A 22,691-nucleotide genomic window follows, 5' to 3' on the forward strand; every position below is an offset into this window, starting at 1 on the left:
ATGGACAGTGATCTGGTGTCCCTAGACCAGGAGGTGCACCCTCACCTCAAAAGGGCAGGTGAAGCAGCGGGAAGTGAGGCCCATAGGAGCCAGCCTGCAGCACTTCCCGTAGGGGCGCAGCCGCGGGCAGCAGACAGGAGCCCCTCACGCTCAGCCTGTGCGGGGCCGAGGAGGAGAAACCCTGCCAAGCCGGGAAGGTTCAGTCGGAGACTCAGGGCTGAGCCTCAACTTTCAGCTCCAACGCCTTCACAGCATCGCAGCCCGGCTCAGATTCCTGCCCGTTTCCAATGGCCTGTGGCCCTCTGGGCATTGCTAATTCCTGCCTTTACAGCAAATTGTCTTTTCCCCTAGAAAACTAGCCATGCAGAGTCTGCAGAGAAACCTGTTTTCTGGATTCATCTTCTGTGCAAGGCAGTCATTCCAAGTGCTCAGAACAATCACACTAAAATCCCCAGAAGAATCCTCCAAAGCCGGAAGCCACGCCAATGTGTTCCCAGTTGAGGGCGTGATGGCACGGGAAGACTAGACGGGTGACAGTAGCCAGGAATCCAACTTCAATTTCTTTGCATTTGAAGAAAAAAATAATAATTTTATGTGTACGTGTGCATGGCATGCATGTGTATTCGTTTGTATGTGGGCGCATGGGTATGCTGGTGCACTTGCGTGGGGGGGGAGGGCTAGCTGAGCCCTAAGGCAGGAGGGCAGCCGGCCCATGAGAACTGGGAACAGAGGTCCTGTGTCCCAGAGAACTAGTGACCATCCCAACTCTACTTTGTGCAAAGTCAGCTTTGGACCCTCACCCTGAGAGAGAGAGAGGCCAGGAGTAGATGGTGATCTGGTGTCCCTAGACCAAAGGTCAATGTCAGGAATCTTCCACAGTCATTCTCTGCCTTGTTCTTTAAGACAGAGTCTTTTGCTAAAGCTAGAGCTCATCAATTTGGCTAGTCTTGCTAGCCAGTGGATGGACCTGGAAGATTCCTTGTCTCAGTCTCTTCAATCCTAGGATTACAGACATGTGGCACTACACCTGGCATTTTATGGGTGCTCAGGATCTAAACCTACTTTACTCATGGAGCCATTTCTCCAGCCCTAAGAAAAACACTTCTTATTATCAGATGCCAGGGATAGGTGGAGCTTCCTCTGCTCTGTATGCCCAAGTGGGATCCTCGATGGCAGTGCAAGTCACAACAGTCAGGAGGCAGAGAGACCTGGGGTCAGGATAAGAACCAGGTGACAAAGTCCCCGTTCTGGGTGGCTGCAGTTTGCCCCTGACCATCTTGTCTTCTCTGGGCCTCAGGTTTCCCAACCAAGAGCCCACTGAGTAAGGTGGCCTCTAAGGGTAGGCAAGCAGAGGCCACTCTATCTAAATAGGCTTCCCTCCAGCCGCTCCCTGCAGTGGACGTCTTGAGCTTGCTGTCTGGCTGATGGGTTTTCTGTCTCCCACTCGGCAGTCTACCTTGCTCTCTGGCGTTTCCAATCCTCAGCTCCCAGCTCCATGCCTGGCATGTGATACGTACTTGATTCCTGTCTGTTGACAAGATGCGCTGGCCTCTTGAAAGAATAGTGCTGTATTGGGGCTTGTCTCATGACAAGCCTGCAGCCCAGAGACCGAGCAAGCTCCCCGCATGACTTTGCCTATCCAGCACCCAGCACAACCCAGGCCTGGTGACATGCTGGGTGAAGACATGCAATAAAAAGCAGATATACATATCCCAGGTTCATCTCTACATACAGACGAAGCCATCAGTGGGAGAAGGAGGGACAGAGGGACAGAGGGACAGAGGGACAGAGGGCGGGCCTAGGGCTTTATCAAGAGAGAAGCCTACTTCTGGACTCCTAGTTCCTTCCACTTCCTGGCTCTGCACCTCAAGGAGTTTTAGCTGGGAGCCACCTACATGGAATGTGGCATCAGACCAGACCTGAGTTCAAATCCAGACTCTATAAATGAAAAAATGCTTTGGGCCTCAGTTTCTCCAACTAAAAATGTGTGAGAGGGCTGGAGAGATGGCTTAGCGGTTAAGTGCTTGCCTGTGAAGCCTAAGGACCCCGGTTTGAGGCTCGGTTCCCCAGGTCCCACATTAGCCAGATGCACAAGGGGGCGCACGCATCTGGAGTTCGTTTGCAGAGGCTGGAAGCCTGGCGCGCCCATTCTCTCTCTCGTCCTCTATCTGTCTTTCTCTCTGTGTCTGTCACTCTCAAATAAATAAATTAAAAAAAAAATTGTGAGAGATGGAGAGATTTCTTAGTGGTTAAGGTACTTGCCTGTGAAGCCTAAGGACCCAGGTTCGATTCTCCAGGTCCCACGTAAGCCAAATGCACAAGGTGGTGTATGTATCTGGAGTTTATTTGTAGTGGCTAGAGGCCCTGGCGCACCATTTTGTCTCTCTCCCTGTCTCTAATAAAATAAATAATTTTTAAAAGAAATTTTTAAAATAGGGGCGGGGAACAAAGTGCTGAGAGTCTGAAATGGGCCAGGCATGTTTTGATCTATGGAATCACTCCTTGGAGGCAAGTGCTTGAACTAGTGATACATCTCTCTGCTGAAATCACCCTTTGGGAATCTGGACTGGACTTGCTCCTGGTCCAGAAAGCACTCTGGTGCCAGAAACACCCTTTGGTGGTGAGGCTCAGGCTGCTGTGATGAGCCAGGCCTCTAGACAGGAAGGGCCCAGGGGCAGTCCTGGAAGTGGGACCAGATAAGACTAGAGGACGTAGTGCTGACTGTGGAATGTGAATAGTCCCCAAGCCAAGTGCGTGTGTGGGCTTGTCACCAGCCAGAGGCTGCTGGGTGCTGTCCATTTGCCCATCTTCTACTGATGGAGCAGCCCGAGAAGTAGGCACTGTCAACATCCTCCTTTTAAAGACGTGACTCTCTGGGTTGGGGAGATGGCTTAGCAGTTAAGGCATTTGCCTCCAAAGCCAAAGGACCCCAGTTCAATTCTCCAGAACCCGCATAAGCCAGATGCACAAGGTGTTGTATGTATCTGGGGTTCATTTGCAGTGGCTGGAGGCCCTGGAGCACCCATTCTCTCCCCCCTCTCTCTTGATCTCTACCTCTTTCTCTCTCTCAAATAAACAAATGAGGGCTGGAGAGTTTGCTTAGCAGTTAAGCGCTTGCATGGGAAGCATAAGGACCCTAGTTCAAGGCTCAATTCCCTAGGACCCACATTAGCCAGATGCACAAGGGGGCGCACGCGTCTGGAGTTCATTTGCAGTGGCTGGAGGCCCTGGTGCACCCATTCTACCTCAGTCTTTCTCTCTCTGCCTCTTCCTCCCTCTGTCTGTCGCTCTCAAATAAATAAATAAATAAAAATTAAAAAAAATAAATAAATGACATATATTAAATTTAAAAAGACAGGACTCTTCTTCTCTGTAAACATGAAGTCCAAGTAACCCATTCCAGACATAACTGCCAGGTGGGGAGCTCTGATCCACCTATACAACCTGGACCCCTGAGCCTGCACCTAACCACCATGCAACACTGCCCTTTCTCCCACAGTTGTCTTCACACCTGCCATCCCTGCAGGTGGAAGCATCATTCTGGGCCCTTCTCCCATTCTCTCTCCATCTCCACGCTGCTGCTCCACCCAATAGCCTCTCTTATGTTGCCTTCCATTTAGCTTCCTGTCCATTTTCTGTCTCTGACTTCTGATCCCACTTCTGACGTGTGTGCTGCCAGATGGGCAGGGAAGCTGGGGCAGGAGAAGAGGAGACCTGAGATTGAAGAGCCTGTGGCATCTTCTCCACATGCCACGGGGGGACCCGCCAGAACAGGAGTCGTAGCCCAGGAACCATATCAGTCTCCCAGCAACATCCAGCTCTAGGAGACAAAACTGAACTTGCCAAACCATAAGCAACCCCAGTCCCACAGCAGAGCCCGGTTGTGCTCAGAGCGCGCTTGGGTGACCAGAGCCTGTCACTGCTCCTCCGACGTGACCCTTTGGACCAGCTTCTCTCTGGAACACGATTGTGTCAGAGAAGCCGTAGGGGTAGAGAGATGCTCGTTCTCCAACCCCTCCCCCCCGCACTCCCCAGCCCTAGGGTCACTCCTGGGCTCAGGGAACGAGGTGGGGACCTTGCTCTTTGTCCTGGGCCCAGAGGTCATGAACTTGGAGGACCTGACCAGAGGACCTTGTGCTGCCTATAGACGTGAACATTCCACAAGCAGCATCCACTGGGAGTCTCAGGTAAGTGTGCAGCCCGGGCTCTGGTGAAAGGGAGAAATCGGGTGTTTGGCAGGGGAAGCCCACCCGTGCAGAGAGGTTTCGCCAGCTCCCATGAAAGACAGGACTGGTGCCCAGACCAAAATCCACCTGGGAGGGTTCCAACTATTTGAATGCAAGTCTGCTCCCAATCGCATCGCTGGAAATGTGCCTTAAAGGTGAACTTCTCTCCCTTGAGTGGATGGCTCCCTCTTCCCTGAGCACACCCAGCTGTTCCTTTTGCTTTTGCCCTGCGTCTCTGATGGCTCTGAGTGGCAGCTTTCTTCCTGCCTCCTGGTTGGCCTCAAAGCCCCGGACGGAGTGCCATGAAGTAGAACCCAGGCACAGGAGCCCCGTGCAGGGAGGCACCATGTTCTAAGAAGGAGAGGCAGGCAGCAAAAGGCGATCTTTACAGGTCAGAAAGGAGCTTGCCAGGACGACGACTATTGAGTGCTGGACTCAGCCAGGAGGGGAGCTTCTGTCTATGTTGGAGACCAGGGGTGGGAGGAGGTGGTTAGAGGAGCTAGACATAATGCCAGGGACCCAGAACTGCTGCTAACTTGAAGAAAGACTCACTGGTAGTATGGGCTCGCTCTTGCGGAGTGACAAAAATGACAGCAAGAGGGGGCTCAAGAGGAGTCTACTGGGGGGTCTCCAAAGCCTGAGGTCTGGGGCAGACTTTGTCCTCAGGTCCCAGGGACAAGGACGTGCAAGCCCTTGTTGGGATAAAGCAACATGAGAGCCTGCCTCCGAGGGTCGCGTGCAGAGGTGAGTTCTGCTGTGATTTCTGATTAAGCCCCCCATCCCGGCCGTGTGTGTGTGTGTGTGTGTGTGTGTGTGTGTGTGTGTGTGTGTGTGTGTTTCATATTATTATTTTCTCATGATACACCAGGCTTGACCAAGTATTTTTTCTCTACCAAGCCCTCATTCATTCATTCATTTTTTGAGGAAATTAATGTTATAGAAGTGACTCAGTGACCTCACTTTCTGTGGCATTTTCTCCCAGGCAATAAACAGTTGCAGCTATGGAACACTTTGCCCGAGCCTGTTCTCCCTTGGTGCCCAAGACAGGTGGCTCTTGGGGTGGGAGGAGGGCACTCGGTGCCAAATCTAGTTAGCCTGGCTAAGAACGGTCTCTTATGACAGACAGTAAGGGAGAAAGAAATGGTCTCTTCTTCCAGACAGGAATGTTTCCAGTAGCCTCCGCGTATCTCGGGGTGTGGAGCAAAGGTCCCCGGAACCAGGTCCATGAGGAAACACAACCCATGTGAGATTTTATGATAGACCCTCCAAGCAACAGCAACATTGGAATCAAGCTCCGGACCAAGGGCTGGGGACATGAGTCGGCCCCATAGTCCACGAGGCTCAGGAACCTGTGATGGCATCTCTGACACCAGGCCACCAAGGAAGACAGGGAGGGGAGATGTTGTCCCGTCCCGCGGGCTGGCTGTGGAATGAGGAGGTTTGTGTGCGGTGATGGTGATTCAAGGCCAGTCCGCATTCCTTCCATCCCGGGATCCAGGCTGACGCTGCTGAGGCAAAGATCCTGCTGGGTACACTCTGCCCCCCCACCCCCCTCCCCGTCACTGTGGGCTGTAGTCCCAAGGAGAACCAGACCAGGACAACCCATATCCTGCCCTTAGCCAAGTTTCTCCTGGCAATAGCAGGAGAAGGGGATCCAGGCTTTTCCCAAGTTACCCCTGGAGGGGATAAATCCCTCCAGGTGCGTAGCCCTCGGCATCTGTCGCCCCTCCCCTCCTGATGGCCATAGTTTCACATGGTCAAGGCCAGGCTGTGTGGCCTCATTATCAGAGCCTCTGCGCTTGACATGGGACTTTCTGATGGGGAGGAGGCTCTACTCGGGGCCCCCCACATGTCCAAGTGCGGTAGCCCAGGCCCAGGCTCATGGTAGAACAGCACTTCACAGTGCAGACTCAAGTCTCATGGCTGACCCGGAAACCAGACCATCCCCATTTTCTGAGTGAATGTGCTGAGAGAGCAAGAGACTGGGTCCATGGTGATGGGCTTGGCCCATTCCATGCCATGTGGAGTTGGAGAACTCTCTCAACGAGGTCCAGGAGTAGATGGAGGAGGTCTGGGGGGTCTTCCCAGAAGGCCAGTTCTGTTCTTGGGGCCTTTCAAACCCTGCCTGCCTGATCTTGAGTCTATCTCATTGAGAGTGAATTAATTGTTGTGCAACCTAGAGTGGTGAGACAAGTTAATTACATAATTACTGCAAAATGACATGTTATTTCATGGCTGCAATATGGTAGCTCTGTTGGAAACAATTGTAATTGCCCAGAAACTGCATTCGAGTGGCTCTGTTATCTCTCCACAACCATGTAATTAACTTGGGTTACAAGTTTATCCGCAGCAAACTCAAGAAGATGGGAGCTGGGCCTTCGGGGCAGGCAGAGCCATCCTAGACTGAAGGCCCAGGGACGACCTGGTGTTGGGGACTCTGCTACAATCCAGGAAAATAACCTGCTCTTTCAAGGTGAAGGAGAGAACTCCTCCGGGTGGACAACTCAACCTAGAGCTTAGTCCCCCGCATTGCAAACGTTCACAACTCCACATCACACACGAGCCCTCTCAGAGGCCAGACCCACCTACTCTGCATCTCTCCTCACACATGTATGTACACCGGCTTCACAGAGAGGGAATGTTCCAAAACATGAAAGAAATCATTGGCCCTAGCCCTTCCTTCCTATGGCCGAAGCCTTGGAGAGCCAGCCTCCAACACACCAGAGAGCTCAGCTGGGCGCAGAAGTGAGCCTGGCACAGGCGGGCGGGAGGCAGCATTTAGGTTCCCCTGGTGCTGGGCTTTGGGCTGTGGGCAGAAGGAATACAGGTCTCAGGGAAGAGAACCAAAGGGCCTGGTGGTGGCAGCCATCCACGCAGCCTTCCTTTCTCAGGTATTTGGCTGCTGCTCAGAGGTCTAGCCCCTTCCATTTCAGTCACTGTACCGTGGCATTGTCACTCCACCCTGGGTGAGCCCAGCTCAGCCGGGCAGGTGGGAATACCTTGCTGTCTGCTGAAGGCCTGGCTGTCCTCTAGCCTGGGCTGACTGCCTGTTGGCTTTCTTGTCTGTCTCACCTGCCCGCTAGCATGTGTCTGTCTGACAATATGTCCGTTGGCCCATCTATCCCCTGTCTCTTTGGAGTCATAGTAAGGGGCCTATGTCTGCCTCAGGAAAAGGGCCAGTCTCCAGTCTCCCCAGTAGCATTCTGTCTGTCTGCACCAAGGGCGTCTTGTCTGTTTACCTGCCTTTCTCCTCCCTTCCTTCACTATGGCTTCTGCCCCCCTGGGCCCATGGTAACCTCCTAAGGGTAAGGACTGTGTTTCATGGACGACTCAGCCTCACGTTTGATTTACTCCACATCATCTCTGCTCACAGCATGGGATTGAGACTTGGAGAGGATCACGGTTTGCTGGCTGACTGAATGGATGTCTTCCAGCCTGCATGGGCAAGCTGAGGGGGAAACAAGGCTGTTTTCACTCACTCAGAAGAGCAAGCAGCCAGGACCCAGTTCAGGTCTGGGACAATAATCTCTGTCACACTGCATGGGAAGAGAGGTTTCTGAGGGTACTGTCATATCAGAAGGCCTCATGAGGGCTCGAGGCCCTACTGTGTTATGCAGGTCAGAACTGGGTTCCCAACTAGGCAGTCCATCAGGGGTGATGATGGATGGTGTGTGTGTGTGGACCACATGAACGTAGGGCTTCATCCTGCCCCTCTTCATAGGGGTCTGATCGGCACCAGGGTGTGTGCTCTATCAGGGGAGGAAGGGACCCCCCCCCCCCCAGTTCTCACCTGTCGCTGGAAGACTGAGCTATCTTCTGGCTTCTTCCCCTTGAAGCCTAGCTTGTGCTTCCCTGCCGGGCAATAACCCATGCTGGCACCTGCCCCCCTCCCCCCCCTACTCCATGCCTTACCCCTGAGGAGAGGGAAGACCCAGGGCGGGGTCTGTTATGTGACCAACGCAGAGTAATGTCCCCGGAAACATTCATAAGTTTAATCCACGCCAGTAATAAAATCGCATTACATTTCTCATAAAATAAATGTTCCCATTTATATACAGAAGATCGACTGTACAGGCTGAGCCCGGCCTCAGGAGCGCTCCCACGTGGACGGGCGGTGGTGGTGTGGGGGGGCCGCCCTCTCACTGAGGCTGAAGTTCTAACTTGCAGGACAGTGGCTGGCCAGCCCGGGCAGGCAGAGCGGCTGGCCAGCCTGCCAGGCAGGTGGGCAGGCGGGCAGACAGATGGGCCTAGAGGCCAGACTCCGGGCGTTACTGAACCTGGGCTTCGAAGGTGCCATTGAGCTGCCCTTCCTCATAGTCCATCTGACACAAGATCATGTTGTTCTTCAAGAAGAATTTGTCTCCCACGCAAAATCTAGAAAAGCCAAGCAAGAAGACAAAAAAGAAAGAAAGAAAAGAAATCCATGGGAGGGGGGTCCCAGAGTGTGGCAGGCCAAGGCGGTGGGACATACAGGAAGAGTGATCCCAGGGGACTAGCTCCTTGAATCCTCCCGAGGAAAGGGAGGCAGCCCTACAGCAAGTTTGGTCCATGCAGCTGAGCCCTGCAGCCTGAGGTGGTAGCACAGACAGACAGACAGTTAAGACACAGACACACCCCCATCAAAGAGGTGGGGGAGCACAGGAATCATTAATCCTAGTCTTAGAGGGCACAAGAGAGAAAAGAAACAGCAAAGGGCAGACAGGATAGAGATGGAGAAAGGGTGGAGGAGGAAGAATAGCTGATTTCCCCCCATTCCTTTCTCCCCAGTTTAGAAGAATGGCTTAGCAAAGGGCGTATTTCCTCTGAACAGACCCGGTAGGCTAGGCTACCTCCAGCATCCTCCCGAGACATAACCCTGTTCCTCTATTTCTTCCCCTACCCAAGGAATAGCGTGCTTCTCCTGTCTCCAACCCAGTCCTCTCTGCAACTATTGGGGAATTTTGCGCTTTCCCTCAGAGATGTCCTCTGGTGGTTGAGACCTGATGTCAGCCCCCAGGTCACTGGCCCAGTCACAGCAGATCCCAAACCAACCACCAGGTGGCAATGTAACTTCACCGAGTCCTTTTAGCAGGTCTGGCCAGAGGTCCCAGCCAGACCAGCGTTCCCTACGTGTCCCTCCAGACTTCACCCTCAAGGGAAATTTATTTGTGTTCTACCTGATCTGGGGACTACTGAGTAAAAGCCCTGCTTTCTGGTGACAGGCCCCAGCCATGCATGAAGGCTGTGGCTCCTCAGATACCCCAAGACTTCCCACAGAACTGGCATCGAACAGGGCCCAGAAATACCACAGAAAAGATGGGGCTGAGGCCAGCTTTACAGGAATGGGGTAAAGAGGGAGTGATATTTCCTGAAGACATCTCACCCCGCAGGCCTGGGAGAGCTTTCTTGTTATATTGTCCACACAAGCATGTGCATTCCACTACACAGACGGCACACACAGGCTACACCTACACGTACATGCTTAAAATATATGGTGCACACGCACATTCACCTCAGCATGTACACATAACATGTACATGACCTTGCGCATGGACCATTACAGCCACATGTGCATTAATGCCACGCATGTGCCCACTTGTACATCAACATTTACAATACACATACATGCACTTGTACAACAGGTATGATGGTACATGCCTGTAATTCTAGCACTTGGGAAGGTCAGGAGCTCAAGGTTATCCTCAGCTACCTAGTGAGTTCAAGGCCAGCCAGAGTTACATGAGACGAAAAACAACCCAAGAACACACATGTACTCACACTATGCACGCCACATGTACATAGAAAATTCATTCATATCACATCAGTAAATTCATACAGCAGTGTGCCACAGGAGCATACACCTGGTATGCTCACATCTGATTACAGGGTTTTGGCACATTCAAGCTCACGACAGCACACGCAGCTACATTCACAGACCCCACATTTACATCCATGCCACCTTGGAACTCCTGGTCCAACCAGCTGGCCTTACACTAGGGCCTGGGGAGTTCATGGGGGTCTGACAAGGGTCTGGGACTTACCTCTGGTTGCAGAGCTGGCAGGCGAAGCAGTCGAGGTGATATACGTTGTCCCGGGCCCGCATCACCATCTCGAAGGCTGGGATCAGCTTGCTGCAGGCCGCACAGTTTCCTGTGGTGCCAAAAAGCCTACAGGGGAGGGGCGAAGAGGACTCAGGGACCTGCCTCTACTTGGGAACGTGCCCCCCCCCCCAGCCCGTGGGATAAGTACGTATGGCCCAGGCTGAAAGAACTAACTGCCACATACAGATCCTGCCAAGAGATCAGGCCCCAGAGAAATCGGCACCTCACTCCCAGCGTAGGCTGTTTGGGGCTCAGGGGTTAGCTGACACCACTCATCCTAAACCCCTCCCAGGTCCCTATGGGGGTCCCTCAAGTATTAGGCTTGCCCCAGAGCAAGGGCTCCAGACCCATACAAGGCCTAAGTTTCACAGGCCGTCTGCCCACCATGGGCTATGTACCCTCAGGCAAGTCAATGACCAGAACTCATACCTCATGGGGACAATGCACTTGGCAGATCCTAACCTTAACCTTAACCCTGCGGGGACCGTCCTAAAGGCCTAGGAAGGTCACCTCATTTGCTCTCAAGGCATCTCTGTAAAATGGACGCATATTATTCTATTTCCAAGATAAGGAGTTTCAGACTGGTAATTAACTTATCAGGGGCCACATGGCTCCTTCAGGGAAGTGCTCTCTGCCACTGCACAACACAGCCTCTTGACCTTTAAAGTCACAGTGCTTGGTAGAAATGTAGCTCGGTTGGTAGGGTGTGTGCATGAAGCCCTGGGTTCCATCCCCTGTGCTCCATAAACTGAGCCTAGAGGCCCATACCTGTAAGACCAGCATGTAGGAGGTGGAGGCAGGAGGCTCAGAAGTTCAAGGTCACAACATAGTGAGTTTGAGGCCAACCTGAGCTACGTGAGACTCTTGTCTCAAAAATAAGATACAGAGTTTTGTTAAATCCTTTTCTGCTGTGGCTTCAGGCTATCTCTTGCTTATTTCCTTTCTAAGAGCCTCAAATTATCCTTCTGTTAAGTGGGAATGCTGGATCGCCTGATCCTGCCCAAGGATCGCCCCTCACATGGGATGGACGCCCAAAGAAAGTTTCAAGGACATGTGGCTCAGGGGCTGCATTGACGCGGACGCCCCTCTTCTCAGCAACTGGTGGCAAAGCTCTAGGGACAGACAGTTCACAGTCTCCAAGGCAGGGCAGTTCTGGGCTGGATGCTCCAGTGGTCTGAGCCCAAAGAAGATCCCCCCCCCCTTGTTTTTCTACAGAGCAAACCCTAAGTAAGGCAGGTGGAGGAGGGGGCTGAAAGGCAGGTGTGTGTATGGGGGAGGGCTTCTAATCCCCAATTTGTCCAGCACAGGCTCAGGCACCTGCAGATCAGCTTGGCTTCATTATTTAGCAGCCTGAACTGCCTGGTGGCTCAGATAAAAAGGCAAACAAAGGCTGGCTGGGCCACAGCATCTGCCTGCCAACGCGGGCCTTTCTGGCCACCAGCAATTTTTGTCAGGTCCTAGGCAGCCACCCCCTCCTCAATCTACTGATCTACCTAGCCCCAAAAGTAATTCCTCACCTCTGACAGAGCACTGGGGGGAGGGGAGGGGGGCTTCCATTCCCTAGTAGCTGCCAGGGTCTAGGCTGTTGTGGATGCCCGGACCAGTAGCTCTCCCTCCTTCTCCCAGTTCTACAGGGCGTCTGATGGTCCGTCACTCCTCACAGCTTGTTAGTTCAACTGCCCAAGTGGATATCCCAAACCTCCAGACCTGAAGGCCCCTCCCAGGTCCTTAGGGATTCCCCAGGAGCATCCTGAATCCCTCCTCCCAGCCTCAGTGGCCTCCTCCTCCACTCCAGGGACACTAAGCCCTAGATCCTGTTGTAAGGTCTGCAAGAGGCAAGAGTTACAAGGAGAGGTGCAGACAGGGAAAGGAGGGAATGGGAATGTGCACCAATATCCTTGCACCCCACCCCATCTTGCCCTGACCTAAGCAGAGGGAGCCCCACCAGCCCTTGCTCTGACCTGTTAATTAATGCAATGGGCCTTCCTTCCCCACAAGGCCCGCCACCATCCAGCAGCAGCCTGCGACAGAGCCAAATGCAGGTGCTGGGTCTCAGCCAAGGCCCCCCCACCTCTTTGTGGCCTCCTTCCAGCCATGCTGATGTCATAAATGGCCTAAGGGAGGGTTAATTGGGGAAGGCAGCCCCAGGGGATGGGATCCAGGTGGTGGGGGAGGGGAGAGCTCTGAGGAATGCAAGGCTAGGAAGTGAGATACTTCCCACCGCTTCACTAGGGATGAAGGATGCCCGTGTCCAATGAAGGCTCATGAAGCTCACGGTTCGGAGCCGATTCAAACCCAGGTCTTTCAAAAGCATCAGGGGTCCTTGTGCTGGCCTATGGCTCCCTGCCAAGGCAATGGGAGCCTAATCCCTGCACCACCTGGAAAAGAGGGCCCTAGGGGAAAAGAGGGGAGCAGGAGGGTCCAGCAGGGAAGAAGGCTCAGGCTGGTCTGAGCTGCCCAGCTGATCCTCCAGCCCCCTCTGAGACATTTCCCCTCCCCACCCAGTACCAGAAGAGATGCGCCAGAGACACCAGGCAAACCGGTACCCACGGGAAGCTTATCTCAGGTGCCCAGCCAATGCCTGCTTGGATGGCGAAGGGCATGGAGCAAGGAGTTAAGGACACGGGCCTGTTCTCAGGCTGCCCATCGGCACCTGGGCGATACAGGGGCACCGTAAGGAAGGAGTGGCCACGCAGACCACCCCTACACCCGAGCTGCCTAGTCTAGAGCCGGGCTGTGGTCGAGGTGGCTCGGACGGGATAGTGACCCACCTCAGGTAGTCACGCCGGCACAGGATGAGGTTGGCCTTCGTGTAGAGGGTGGAGCCCACCTCGCCCAGGCGGCAGTCGCAGCAGGCACACTTGAGGCAGTCCTCGTGCCAGTACTTGTCCAGGGCCTTCAGCAGGTAGCGGTCCTTGATTTTGCGGTTGCAGCCTGCACAGCCCTTCTGCTTTCCCTTGGGTTGGACAGAGAGCATTGGCACACCTGGGACAGACAGACAGACAGACAGAAGAACACAAGATTGGCTGGGGCTGGTATGCACCCCTTTCTGGGAATGGAAGCTTCTGTCTTTTTCTACTGTCTCTCCTACGTTTGAGGTTCCCAAGAGTTTTCACTTTGTCCCCAGGGACATCTTCCCTTGGCCGCAGTGCCTGCCCTCTGGAAGACATGGCATGGCCTGCTCCTTCCCCTAGGAAGACCCTTCCCAAGGCGCAGGCAGCCACTGGCCTGGCTTCACTGAGCCCTCCCCCCTTTGCCTGCATGTGAGCTGATGCAGGCAGGTCCAAAGTCTTCCTCACACAGCCCACAGCTGACAGGAATGAGTTCCTCTAAGGTTCCCAGATTTCTCTTGCTCCCCTGAAGTCTTCCTCAAAGTGCAATGGTCCATGTGCACTTGACCATTTCAGCCTTGGACAGTAGAAGTATCAGGAAGAAAGGTTAAGAGGATGAGGCTGGCTTAAGCGGAGCTCCACCTCAGAAATCAAACTTTCATTTGACCTAGACTGAGCCAAGAAGGTTCTGGAACCTCTGGATCCTGCTACATCCTAGTAGAGCGGGAATCTTTACGCCCTCTCTCCGGGCTCTCATGAGCATCCCACAAGAAAGCAGCAAGTACGGGCCAGGCCTGTCAGTGAGGCTGTCGCTGCAGGAAAGCCTGCTGGCCGGGCTAGCATGTACGCTTAAACACACCCCAGGAGCACAGCATGGCAGGCAGGTGGTGGGCATGGATGTGCACAGAGACACACATGCCTGGTCTCTTCCCCTGGAGCCAAGCCCAAGGGTGGCTGAGGAGGAGATGGGGACATATGGTGTCCAAGGCGACGGACATCCGTGAGGGGCTGGGAGGTGTCACCGAGATGAAAAGCTGGGAGCGAAGCATGGGGCGGGGGTCCTCAGAAACCCACCAGTGAGTGACTTCCCAGGAAAGCCCCCTCACAGTGACAGGGAGTGACAAGCCATCTAGGGGAGGACTCCTTTCAGGATGGAGGTGCAGTAGGAGAGAGGAGCTGACGGAGTCCACCCATTCGTCCCTGCAACGGTTCCCAAGGACTCTGGTTCTCCAGGTCTGGAGTTCACCCCTGTCACCCCAACCCCTGGTATTGCCCCCATCCCCAACCCCGACTCCATGCCTACCCAAAGGCCCACCCGCCGAGCCACGCCCCTTTTCGGAAATGACCATTTCTCAGGCTTCAGGAGAGAACTAGCCACCGCTCACTTTCAGGACCTAGAGACATCAAGTCAGAAGGGCTCTTGCAAATACTCTCCTTCTACAGATGGGGAAACCAAGGCCAAGGTGGTCCAAGGACTCCTTCCTCTTCTCTGTGTGCACATGTGTGTTCATATATGTGTGGAGATGTGTGTGAGGGAGCACATGTGTGTGCATGTATGTGGAAGCCATAGGTCAGTAGGGTATTTTCTTCAATTGCTCTTCCGTATGTTTTAGTATATATATTTTTTGCAAGCAGAGAGAGAGACAGAATGGGCACCAGAGCCTCTAGGCACTGTAAACAAACTCCAGATGCATGTGCCGCTTGACGTGGGTACTGGAAAACTGAACTCTGATCCTTAGGCTTTGCAGGCAAGTGCCTTAACCACTAAGCCTTCTCTCTAGCCCCCTCTTCCATACTTTTTTGAGACTGATTACTCACTGAGCCCAAGACTCACTGATTTGGCTAAAATAGCTAGTCAGTCAGCCCCAGGAATCTGCCTGTCTCTGCTTCCCCAGTGCTGGGATTGTGGGCACACAGCGCCGCGTCCAGCGTTTTATGTGGGTGCCGGGGATAGAACTCACATCCTCAGACTTGCGCAACAAGCATTTTACCCAGGCAGCTGTCTATCCAGCTCTCCATCTCTTTCTCCCGTGGCCTTTCTCAGCTTCCCCTGACTTCTGCCTGAGAAGGGGGTTGGCCCTCTGGGCAAGGAGGAAGCCAGGACTGCTACAGCCCAGAACCAAGGGGACAGGTGAGGGCAAGGAGGAGGTGTCACATTCTGCTGTGGACGAGCAGAGGTCAACTGCTCCCTATTCCCTCCCTCCTCTACTCCCATGGGGCCTGTCTGTTCACTGGGAAGTTTGCTGCCTAATTTCCTTAATGCAGCTCTAAAGGTTAATTGGTCTAAGAGAGCGATAGGGCTCAGGATGATGCTGTCCTGAGGCCTGCCTGCGTCTCCTCTGACAAAGCCCAGCTCTGCCCAGGGAACAGGTCCCCTCAGAGCAGACGGGCCTGCGCTTGGCCTATAGGTAAGGCTGACGTATATGTGGTAAATCGGGGGAGGTTAAAATAGCTGGGTGCAGGGGGAAGCCTGGGACTCCAAGAGGAGGAAGAATGTCTGTGGCTTCTGTGGAACACCCAGCTGGCATAACTATGCATACAAACACTAATTTGCCTCTCCTTGGGGGCCTGTTGCAGCCTCTGCAAGGCGGGTGTCTCCCTTGCTCTGTGGGGTGCATGGCGGGTCCGGCCAGTTCCCACATTCTCCAGCTCTTGCCAAGGCTCCGTCCTTGAGCGACCAGCAGCAAGTGGGTGAGTAGATGCATCCACACTAGAGAAGCCCCAAGCCCACTGAGTCACAGCCCAAAATGCAGGGAGACAACGGAAACCCCAGCACCGGAAGCATCTGCCGCAGCCCCTCTTCCATCTAGGCAGGCTTTCCAAGCTCAGGCCCCAGCGTGGCCGCCCACAGAGCCCGCAGGGCTGGCTGACATCTCATTACTTGAGGACCCTGGGGAAACCAGGAGGAGCAATGGCACAAACCGCGCCCCCCCCCCCCCGTGCCCACTGCACCCCCCCCTCATCCTGCCTGGTGGCCTGTGAGGTGTGAGCAGCGCTCCAGTGGGGTGTGTCCCGGCCTCTGCAGAACTCTGAGGGAAACGGTGGGACTTCTGCTGAAGTGCCCCATGCCCACCTGGACACTGACGCCAAGGCAAACAGACACCACGGAGATTTTTCCACGTGGGAAGGCTGAGCTCCTGGGAGAAGCCTGTCCTAGCACGTGCCTGCTAATGGATCTGAACTGGCCACCAGGTGGTCCAAAGTGGACTGCCTGGCCTCCCGGGCTTGGTTCTCCCACCTGCCCACTAAGGAAAATGCAGACAATTCCTTGTTTCCTATTTCAGTAGCACTGGGTCTGCTCGGTTCGGCCAGGAGAAATGAAGACGCCATTGGCAAGGTGCAGGGACCTTAAAGAGGGTGGGGGACATCTCCAGCCTCATGCTCCCCAAATGGAAGAAGATACTCCCCAAGGGCTGGGCTGGGTTCTCACTCCTGCTTCCCCAGCTCCTGAGCCCCACCGGCTGGTCCCCTGCAGACCCCCCTCCACCCCCATCCCCCCTCCACCCCCCCCCCCCACACTCTAGGAGCCAGCCTCAAGCCATGCACTTTCCATTAGAGAGATAGCAACCCTTTGCTGAAGTCCATTTGGGATCCATTTTAGTGTTATCTAAAAATCAAATCTACATGGTAATCCTTTTAATGTACTCCTGACTTCAGAAAAAAACAGCTTTGCGCTCCTTCAGGAAAGGTTTTAAAGCATTACCCGATCATTACTACTCACCCGTGAAAACACCCATATTTTACAATGGAGGCTGTTGGTGCCAGCACACACGCCTGCCCAGGCACACACTCAGGCACACACACTGGGTCTGGAAAAATAACTAGTTCAGTCAGCCCAGTGCTACCTCCAAATCTCAGGGTGTGTGTGGGGGGTGGGGGGTGACATTTGAAGGGAGAGGATCAATCCTCCGTCCCCGAGTGGGAAGGTAGCAAGGTTGATGGAGGGAGGCTGCCAGGCTTTGGAGAAGCCTCCAGGTCTGACTCATCGGCAGCCAGACACTCACCCTCGGTTCTGTCTGTCATCTGGGGCAAAGCCAGACACTCTAGTGAGGAGGAGGGACTCCCAGAGGTCGTCCTGTCCCCCACCTTTTTCTCCACCTTGTGGAGAAGCTGTCTTTGCAGAGACCTCCAGTGGTACCGCCCAGCCAGACCCATGGCCTAGGCAACCCTCACCTGACAAGCCTAGCCCAAGGTGCCCATCCCAACCAGCACAGGGACTTTTCCAAGCATACCAGCCTACAGACTCCCGGGCCCAGAGGTGCCTCCAACCATGGACAGGCCCAAGCCACTGAGGAACACTCTCACTGCCTGGGCAAGGTTCTCTGGGCAAGGCCCCATCCTCCATGGCACTGTCTAACTCACCCAGCTGCAGGCCACGTCTGGCCACGGAACCAGGGCTCCTTAGCTAGAGACCACCGAAGCAGTGCTGGTGACTTCTTGGTGCCCAGGAGACCTCCCACGTGCCAGGTCATCCTGCTGGGCACTACCAGACCTGTACTTGGTAGAAGCCTGGAATTTAACCCTTTGCTGCTGACTTCTGCCCAAAGGGAGCACTTACCGCTGCTCTTGGAAGAAATGCTACTGTCTTGTCTGAGCCTTCTGGCCATCAGAAGTCAAGGTCAACAGTAGGCCCAAGACTGGGGGTTAGGAGCTCAGACCGTGGGACAGTTGGGGACCTGGAACAGGTTCTCAGCTTTCTAGACTGCACACGTGACATGGGGCCATGAGGTCCCGTTGTCCGTAGACCGTGGAGGGTCACGATAAAGTAATAAACCTGAGGCCACATCCCAGAGACTGGCACAGGATGATGCAATATCCACTTACCCAGAATGTCACCCCTACTCAGGCCCTTGTTTTAAACTTTTTGTCATTTTTCTTTTGAGACAGGGTCTCCTGTAACCGGGCCTGGCCTTGACCTCACTGTGCGGTTAAGCTGTAGGGTGACATGCACGGGTCATCGTCTAGAGGAGCTGGAAAGATAGAAATACTTCATGTGTGCCCACTCGTTTTGTTCTTTCTACTGACATTTTGTTTTTGTTGCCTTCAGACATGAAGTCTATATACTCGTAGATGCTTTGAGTGTATAAATACTTTGTTGTTGCTTTTTTTTCTTAAAAAAAAAGAAAAACAAACATGGGGTATGGTGGCACATGCCTTTAATCCCAGCACTTGGAAGGCAGAGGTAGGAGGATCACCACGAGTTCAAGGCCACCCTGACACTATATAGTGAATTCCAGGACCAGAGTGAGACCCTACCTCGGAAAAAAAAAAAAAAAAAACAAAAAAAAAAAACAAGGGCTGGTTTAGAGGTTATGGTGCTTGCCAACAAAGCCTAAGGGCCAGGTTTGATTCCTCAGTGCCCTCAGTGCCCATGTAAGCCAGATGTATAAAGTGGCACATGCATCTGGAGTTTGTTTGCAATCACTAGAGGCCCTGGCACACCCATTCTCTCTCTCTCTTTCTGCCTCTTTCTCTCTGTGTGTCTTAAATAAATAAAAATAAATTAAAAAATAAACAAGGAGGGACTGGAGAGATGGTTTAGCGGTTAAGGAGCTTTCCTGCAAAGCCATAGGACCTCAGTTTCATTCCCCAGGACCTACATAAGCCAGATGCACAAGGTGGCACATGCATCTGGAATTTGTTTGCAGTGGCTGGAGGCCCTGGTGTACCCATATTCTCCCTCCCTCCCTCTCTCTCTCTCTCTCCCCCTCCCTCCCTCTTTCTCTCTCAAATAAATAAATAAAACTAAAAAAGAAAAGGAGATCCTCTTCTGCAAAGAAAGTACAATGATCAAAACCAGGAAATTATCATTGAGGTCATATTCTTATCTAATCTAGAGGCCTCATTCATTGTCAAGTCTACACATAATCTTTGTTTTCAAGCAGGGTTTCACTACAGCCCCGGCTGACCTGGAACTCACTTGTAGCCCAAACTGGTAGTGTTGTAGCTATTTGAATCACCACACTGGGCTGCCAGTAATATCTTTTATGATTAAAAAAAAAATTCCCGAGTTAAGAATTCAGTTGTCTTCTTACACCTGGAGGAATTCCTGAACCTTTTTTTGTATTTGAAGACATGAACATTCTTGAAGCATACAGACCAGTTATCTTGGGCTATCCCTCAATTTGAGTTTCTCTAACACTTTTGCCTATAGCTTTCATTAGCCTAGGGTCCAGCCTTCCTTTTTCTAAAATAGGTACAAAACAGCACTCACATGATAGTTACCACAAGCTACAAAGGAAGCCTCCAAACCGAACAGGCCGGGCAGTCAGGAGTTATCGCCAATAGCGTCACCCTATTCAGCACACAGGAGAGGACAAACCTCAGGGCCAGCTAGAAACTCAGCTCCCTACAATAGCGAGGGTCATTTGTCATACAAAGCAGCGGACAGGTTTGGACCTGTGCACATAGGCTTTGGCTAGAGTCCGCCACTCAGGGCAGTGGTCAGCACGTATAAAGCCTTGTTATTTCTCATAATCCCTCAGTGAACCTTAGTGCCAGAAAGGGAAGCTCAGCTGCAGGCCCTGCCCAGGGCCTCACACCATGCCACAGCAGCCTGCTGTAGTTCTGGGCTCCCCTTCTTCACCGTGAGCATACGCACCCTAGGGACAGTCAAGAAGCTTAGGCGGGACAGTCTGCCTGAGCGCCCTTCCGGACAATAAGTGCCACTATGTTTCCCACTCTGCTGGTGGTGGGATGGCTCGTATCGGTCTCCAGCTTGACAGGATCTACAACCACCTGTGAGAGATGGCCTTGCTTAGGTTAATCACCCTGGGCGGCACAGTTGCATGGGCCAGGGGGTCCTGGACTGCGTACAAGAGGGTGAGCTGGCTGAGCAGCAGCATTCACCGCTCTACTTCCTCACTGTCGGATGTAACCACCTGCCTCAAACTCCTGCCGCCATCCTTTCTCAGCCAGGCTGGACTGGAACCTGGAACTGTAAGCCGAAGTAAAGCTTTCCTGCCTTAAGCTAATTTTTGTCAGGTATTCACCCCCCCCCCCCCAGAAATGACAAGGTGGCTGACACAAGCGGGAACCTGAGATATAACAAAGGCTCCTAAGGGCTGGAGAGATAGCTTAGCGGTTAAGCGTTTGCCTGTGAAGCCTAAGGACCCTGGTTCGAGGCTCGGTTCCCCAGGTCCCACGTTAGCCAGATGCACAAGGGGGCGCACGCGTCTGGAGTTCGTTTGCAGTGGCTGGAGGCCCTGGCATGCCCATTCTCTCTCTCTATCTGTCTCTTTCTCTCTCAGTGTCTGTTGCTCTCAAATAAATAAACAATTTTTTTAAATAACAATAAAAAAAGAAAGGCTCCTAAAACAAGGCATGGTGGCACACACCTTTAATCCCAGCACTCGGGAGGCTGAGGTAGGAGGATCACGGTGAGTCCAATGCCAACCTGGGACTGCAGAGTGAGTTCCAAGTCAGCCTGAGCTTGAATGATTCTCTGCCTCAAGAGCAACACCACCACCACCAACAACAAAAGGCTCCTAACTTGTCAGTGAGCAAGAGCTGGAGATGGGATCTGAATCCTGGTAGTCTGTCTCTGGGGCCCAGCTCCGGAGTTGTGCGGTGAGATGCTGAGAGACTCAAGCAGTAGAGAGGACCTGCCGGTGACTTGGGGATCAGCAGGTGTGCATACGTGGGCTGCCTACTTCAGGACACGAGAAATACTCACCCATGTACGTGAGGTCCCACAATTCTCCAGTACACACTAGGTGCTCAGTAAGCTAACTGAAACACACACCCATGAGTTTGGTGCTCAGTTATACACACAGGCACTGCTCAAAATCAGGCTCTGATTTGAACACTCTGAGGCCTGGGAACAGAAAACTGTGAGCCTCTAAAGCTCACATGCATTCACACAGAGCATCAGAAACATCCAGAACTTGGCCCCTCCCCCCACCCCCTCTCCCACCTCAGCTGCTCAGAGTGTGGCCCTGTGGGCTTCATGGATGGGGTCCCTTGCTGCCCACCTGAGCCGACAGCCAGACCCACAGCTGCAAGAGAGCCTGCCTGCGCCCCACACCCCCCCCCCCAAGGCATCAATCCCCTTTAATAAGGAAATTTGAAAGTGTAATCTAATTCTGCTGAATCTCTCTCAATCTCGTTTTCTCAGAAGTAACTTCATTCTGCACAGACCTGTACGGCCCGAGAGAAGGCCTCCATTTCACACCCGTTTTATCTCCACAATTTCTCGTGTCATTGCACCTCTATCCCAGGCCTTGCTACGTGGCAGGCAAGGCCTGAACCAATAACATTTCCTGCTCATTTGGAATCAAAAGCCAAGGAGAACAACTGTTGGGACGTGTGGCCACGGTCACCCAGCCTATGCTCAGTACCAACCTCTCTGCACTCCCGTTCGCAGGAACATGTTGACCAGGTAGGGTGAGGGAGAAGAGTGGGGGCTCCCATGGCTACCAGCTCCCCACTTAGGGCAGAGAGGTGAAGGTGAGGAAACTGGCTTGACTGGTGGGGCGATGGTCACCTCAGTGAGAAGACTGGCCTCTGACACTTCCTCTCCAGGGAGTCTGGAGAAGAGGCAGGCTTGAGGACACCCAAAGACGCAGCCTCAGCTTGAGTCCTGGCTCTGTCGTTTCCCCAGCTCTGCCTCAGTTTACTCACCGACTAAATGAGGGCAAACTATGTCCAAGGGTTATTGTGAAGATTAGTTTAGGTCATAGACATGGAGTAGTTAGAACCATGGTTGGCATATAGCCTAACACAGCCAGTGAAGTTAGAAACATCTGTCTCTCCTAAAACCCAGCAGGTTTAGTCCTAGGTATAAGCCCAACAGCAATCAGAGCTTATTTCTTCCAAAGCAGTAACCAGGGATATTCATAGTTTTCTTTATAAGAGCCCCCAAATGAAAATTATATATGTATGTGTGTATATATATATATTATATATACATATGTGTGTGTGTGTGTGTGTGTGTGTGTGTGTGTGTGTATATATACACATATATATACTTTTTTATGTTCTTTAACAGTAAGAGAAGTGACAAATTATGGTATACTCATGTAATGGAATAGTATGCCCTAACAAAAAAGGATGAATTACTAATACACACATGCCCAGATCTTCAGACAGCACAGCACTGAATGGAAGGAGGCAGACACTGGCTGGAGTGATTGCTCAGTGGTTAAAGGTGCCTGCTTGAAAGAAGTCAGACAAAAAAGGCTCATTGTATACAATTCCATTTACATGTAGCTCTCAAGTAGGTGAGACTGATGTGATGTCAGGACGATACTTTCTTGGAGGAAATGGACTATCCCCTAAATGAGCCAGGAGAAAGCCTGTCAAGGTACTAGGAATGTCCCATGTCTTGGTCTGCACACTTTAATGAAAGTGTACATGTGCAAAATTCATCTGAGACTAGTGTATTTTGTGTTATATACTTTAAGTACTTCTTTAAAAATGAAGAGATCTGGCTGGGGTCAGAAGTCTGTATGCCTTTTCATAAGATCCTGTGTACTCAGTAGTCAAGTCCCAGTGCTGTCTGCCAGGCTCCAGCGTCTTTGAATCCTCATATCAACCCCAAGGCACTAAATAAT

General features: G+C 52.8%; 1 protein-coding gene across 5 annotated transcripts in view; it reads right to left on the reverse strand.

The window, feature by feature from the left end:
* Positions 1–8,196: 8,196 nt before the first annotated feature.
* The window catches only part of Lmo1 (LIM domain only 1), a 42,041-nt gene continuing 27,546 nt past the window's right edge, over positions 8,197–22,691 (reverse strand). For all 5 annotated transcript variants that reach the window (XM_045144795.1, XM_045144796.1, XM_012950622.2 and 2 more), the window contains 3 exons: positions 13,078–13,291; positions 10,247–10,372; positions 8,197–8,600 (listed from right to left, as the gene is read on the reverse strand). In XM_045144795.1, the coding sequence (XP_045000730.1) occupies positions 8,495–8,600; positions 10,247–10,372; positions 13,078–13,291 (446 nt within the window). In that variant the 3' untranslated portion in view covers positions 8,197–8,494. The remainder of the gene's footprint in view (positions 8,601–10,246; positions 10,373–13,077; positions 13,292–22,691) is intronic.

Source organism: Jaculus jaculus, chromosome 3 (assembly GCF_020740685.1).
Source record: "Jaculus jaculus isolate mJacJac1 chromosome 3, mJacJac1.mat.Y.cur, whole genome shotgun sequence".
Lineage (NCBI taxonomy): Eukaryota > Metazoa > Chordata > Mammalia > Rodentia > Dipodidae > Jaculus > Jaculus jaculus.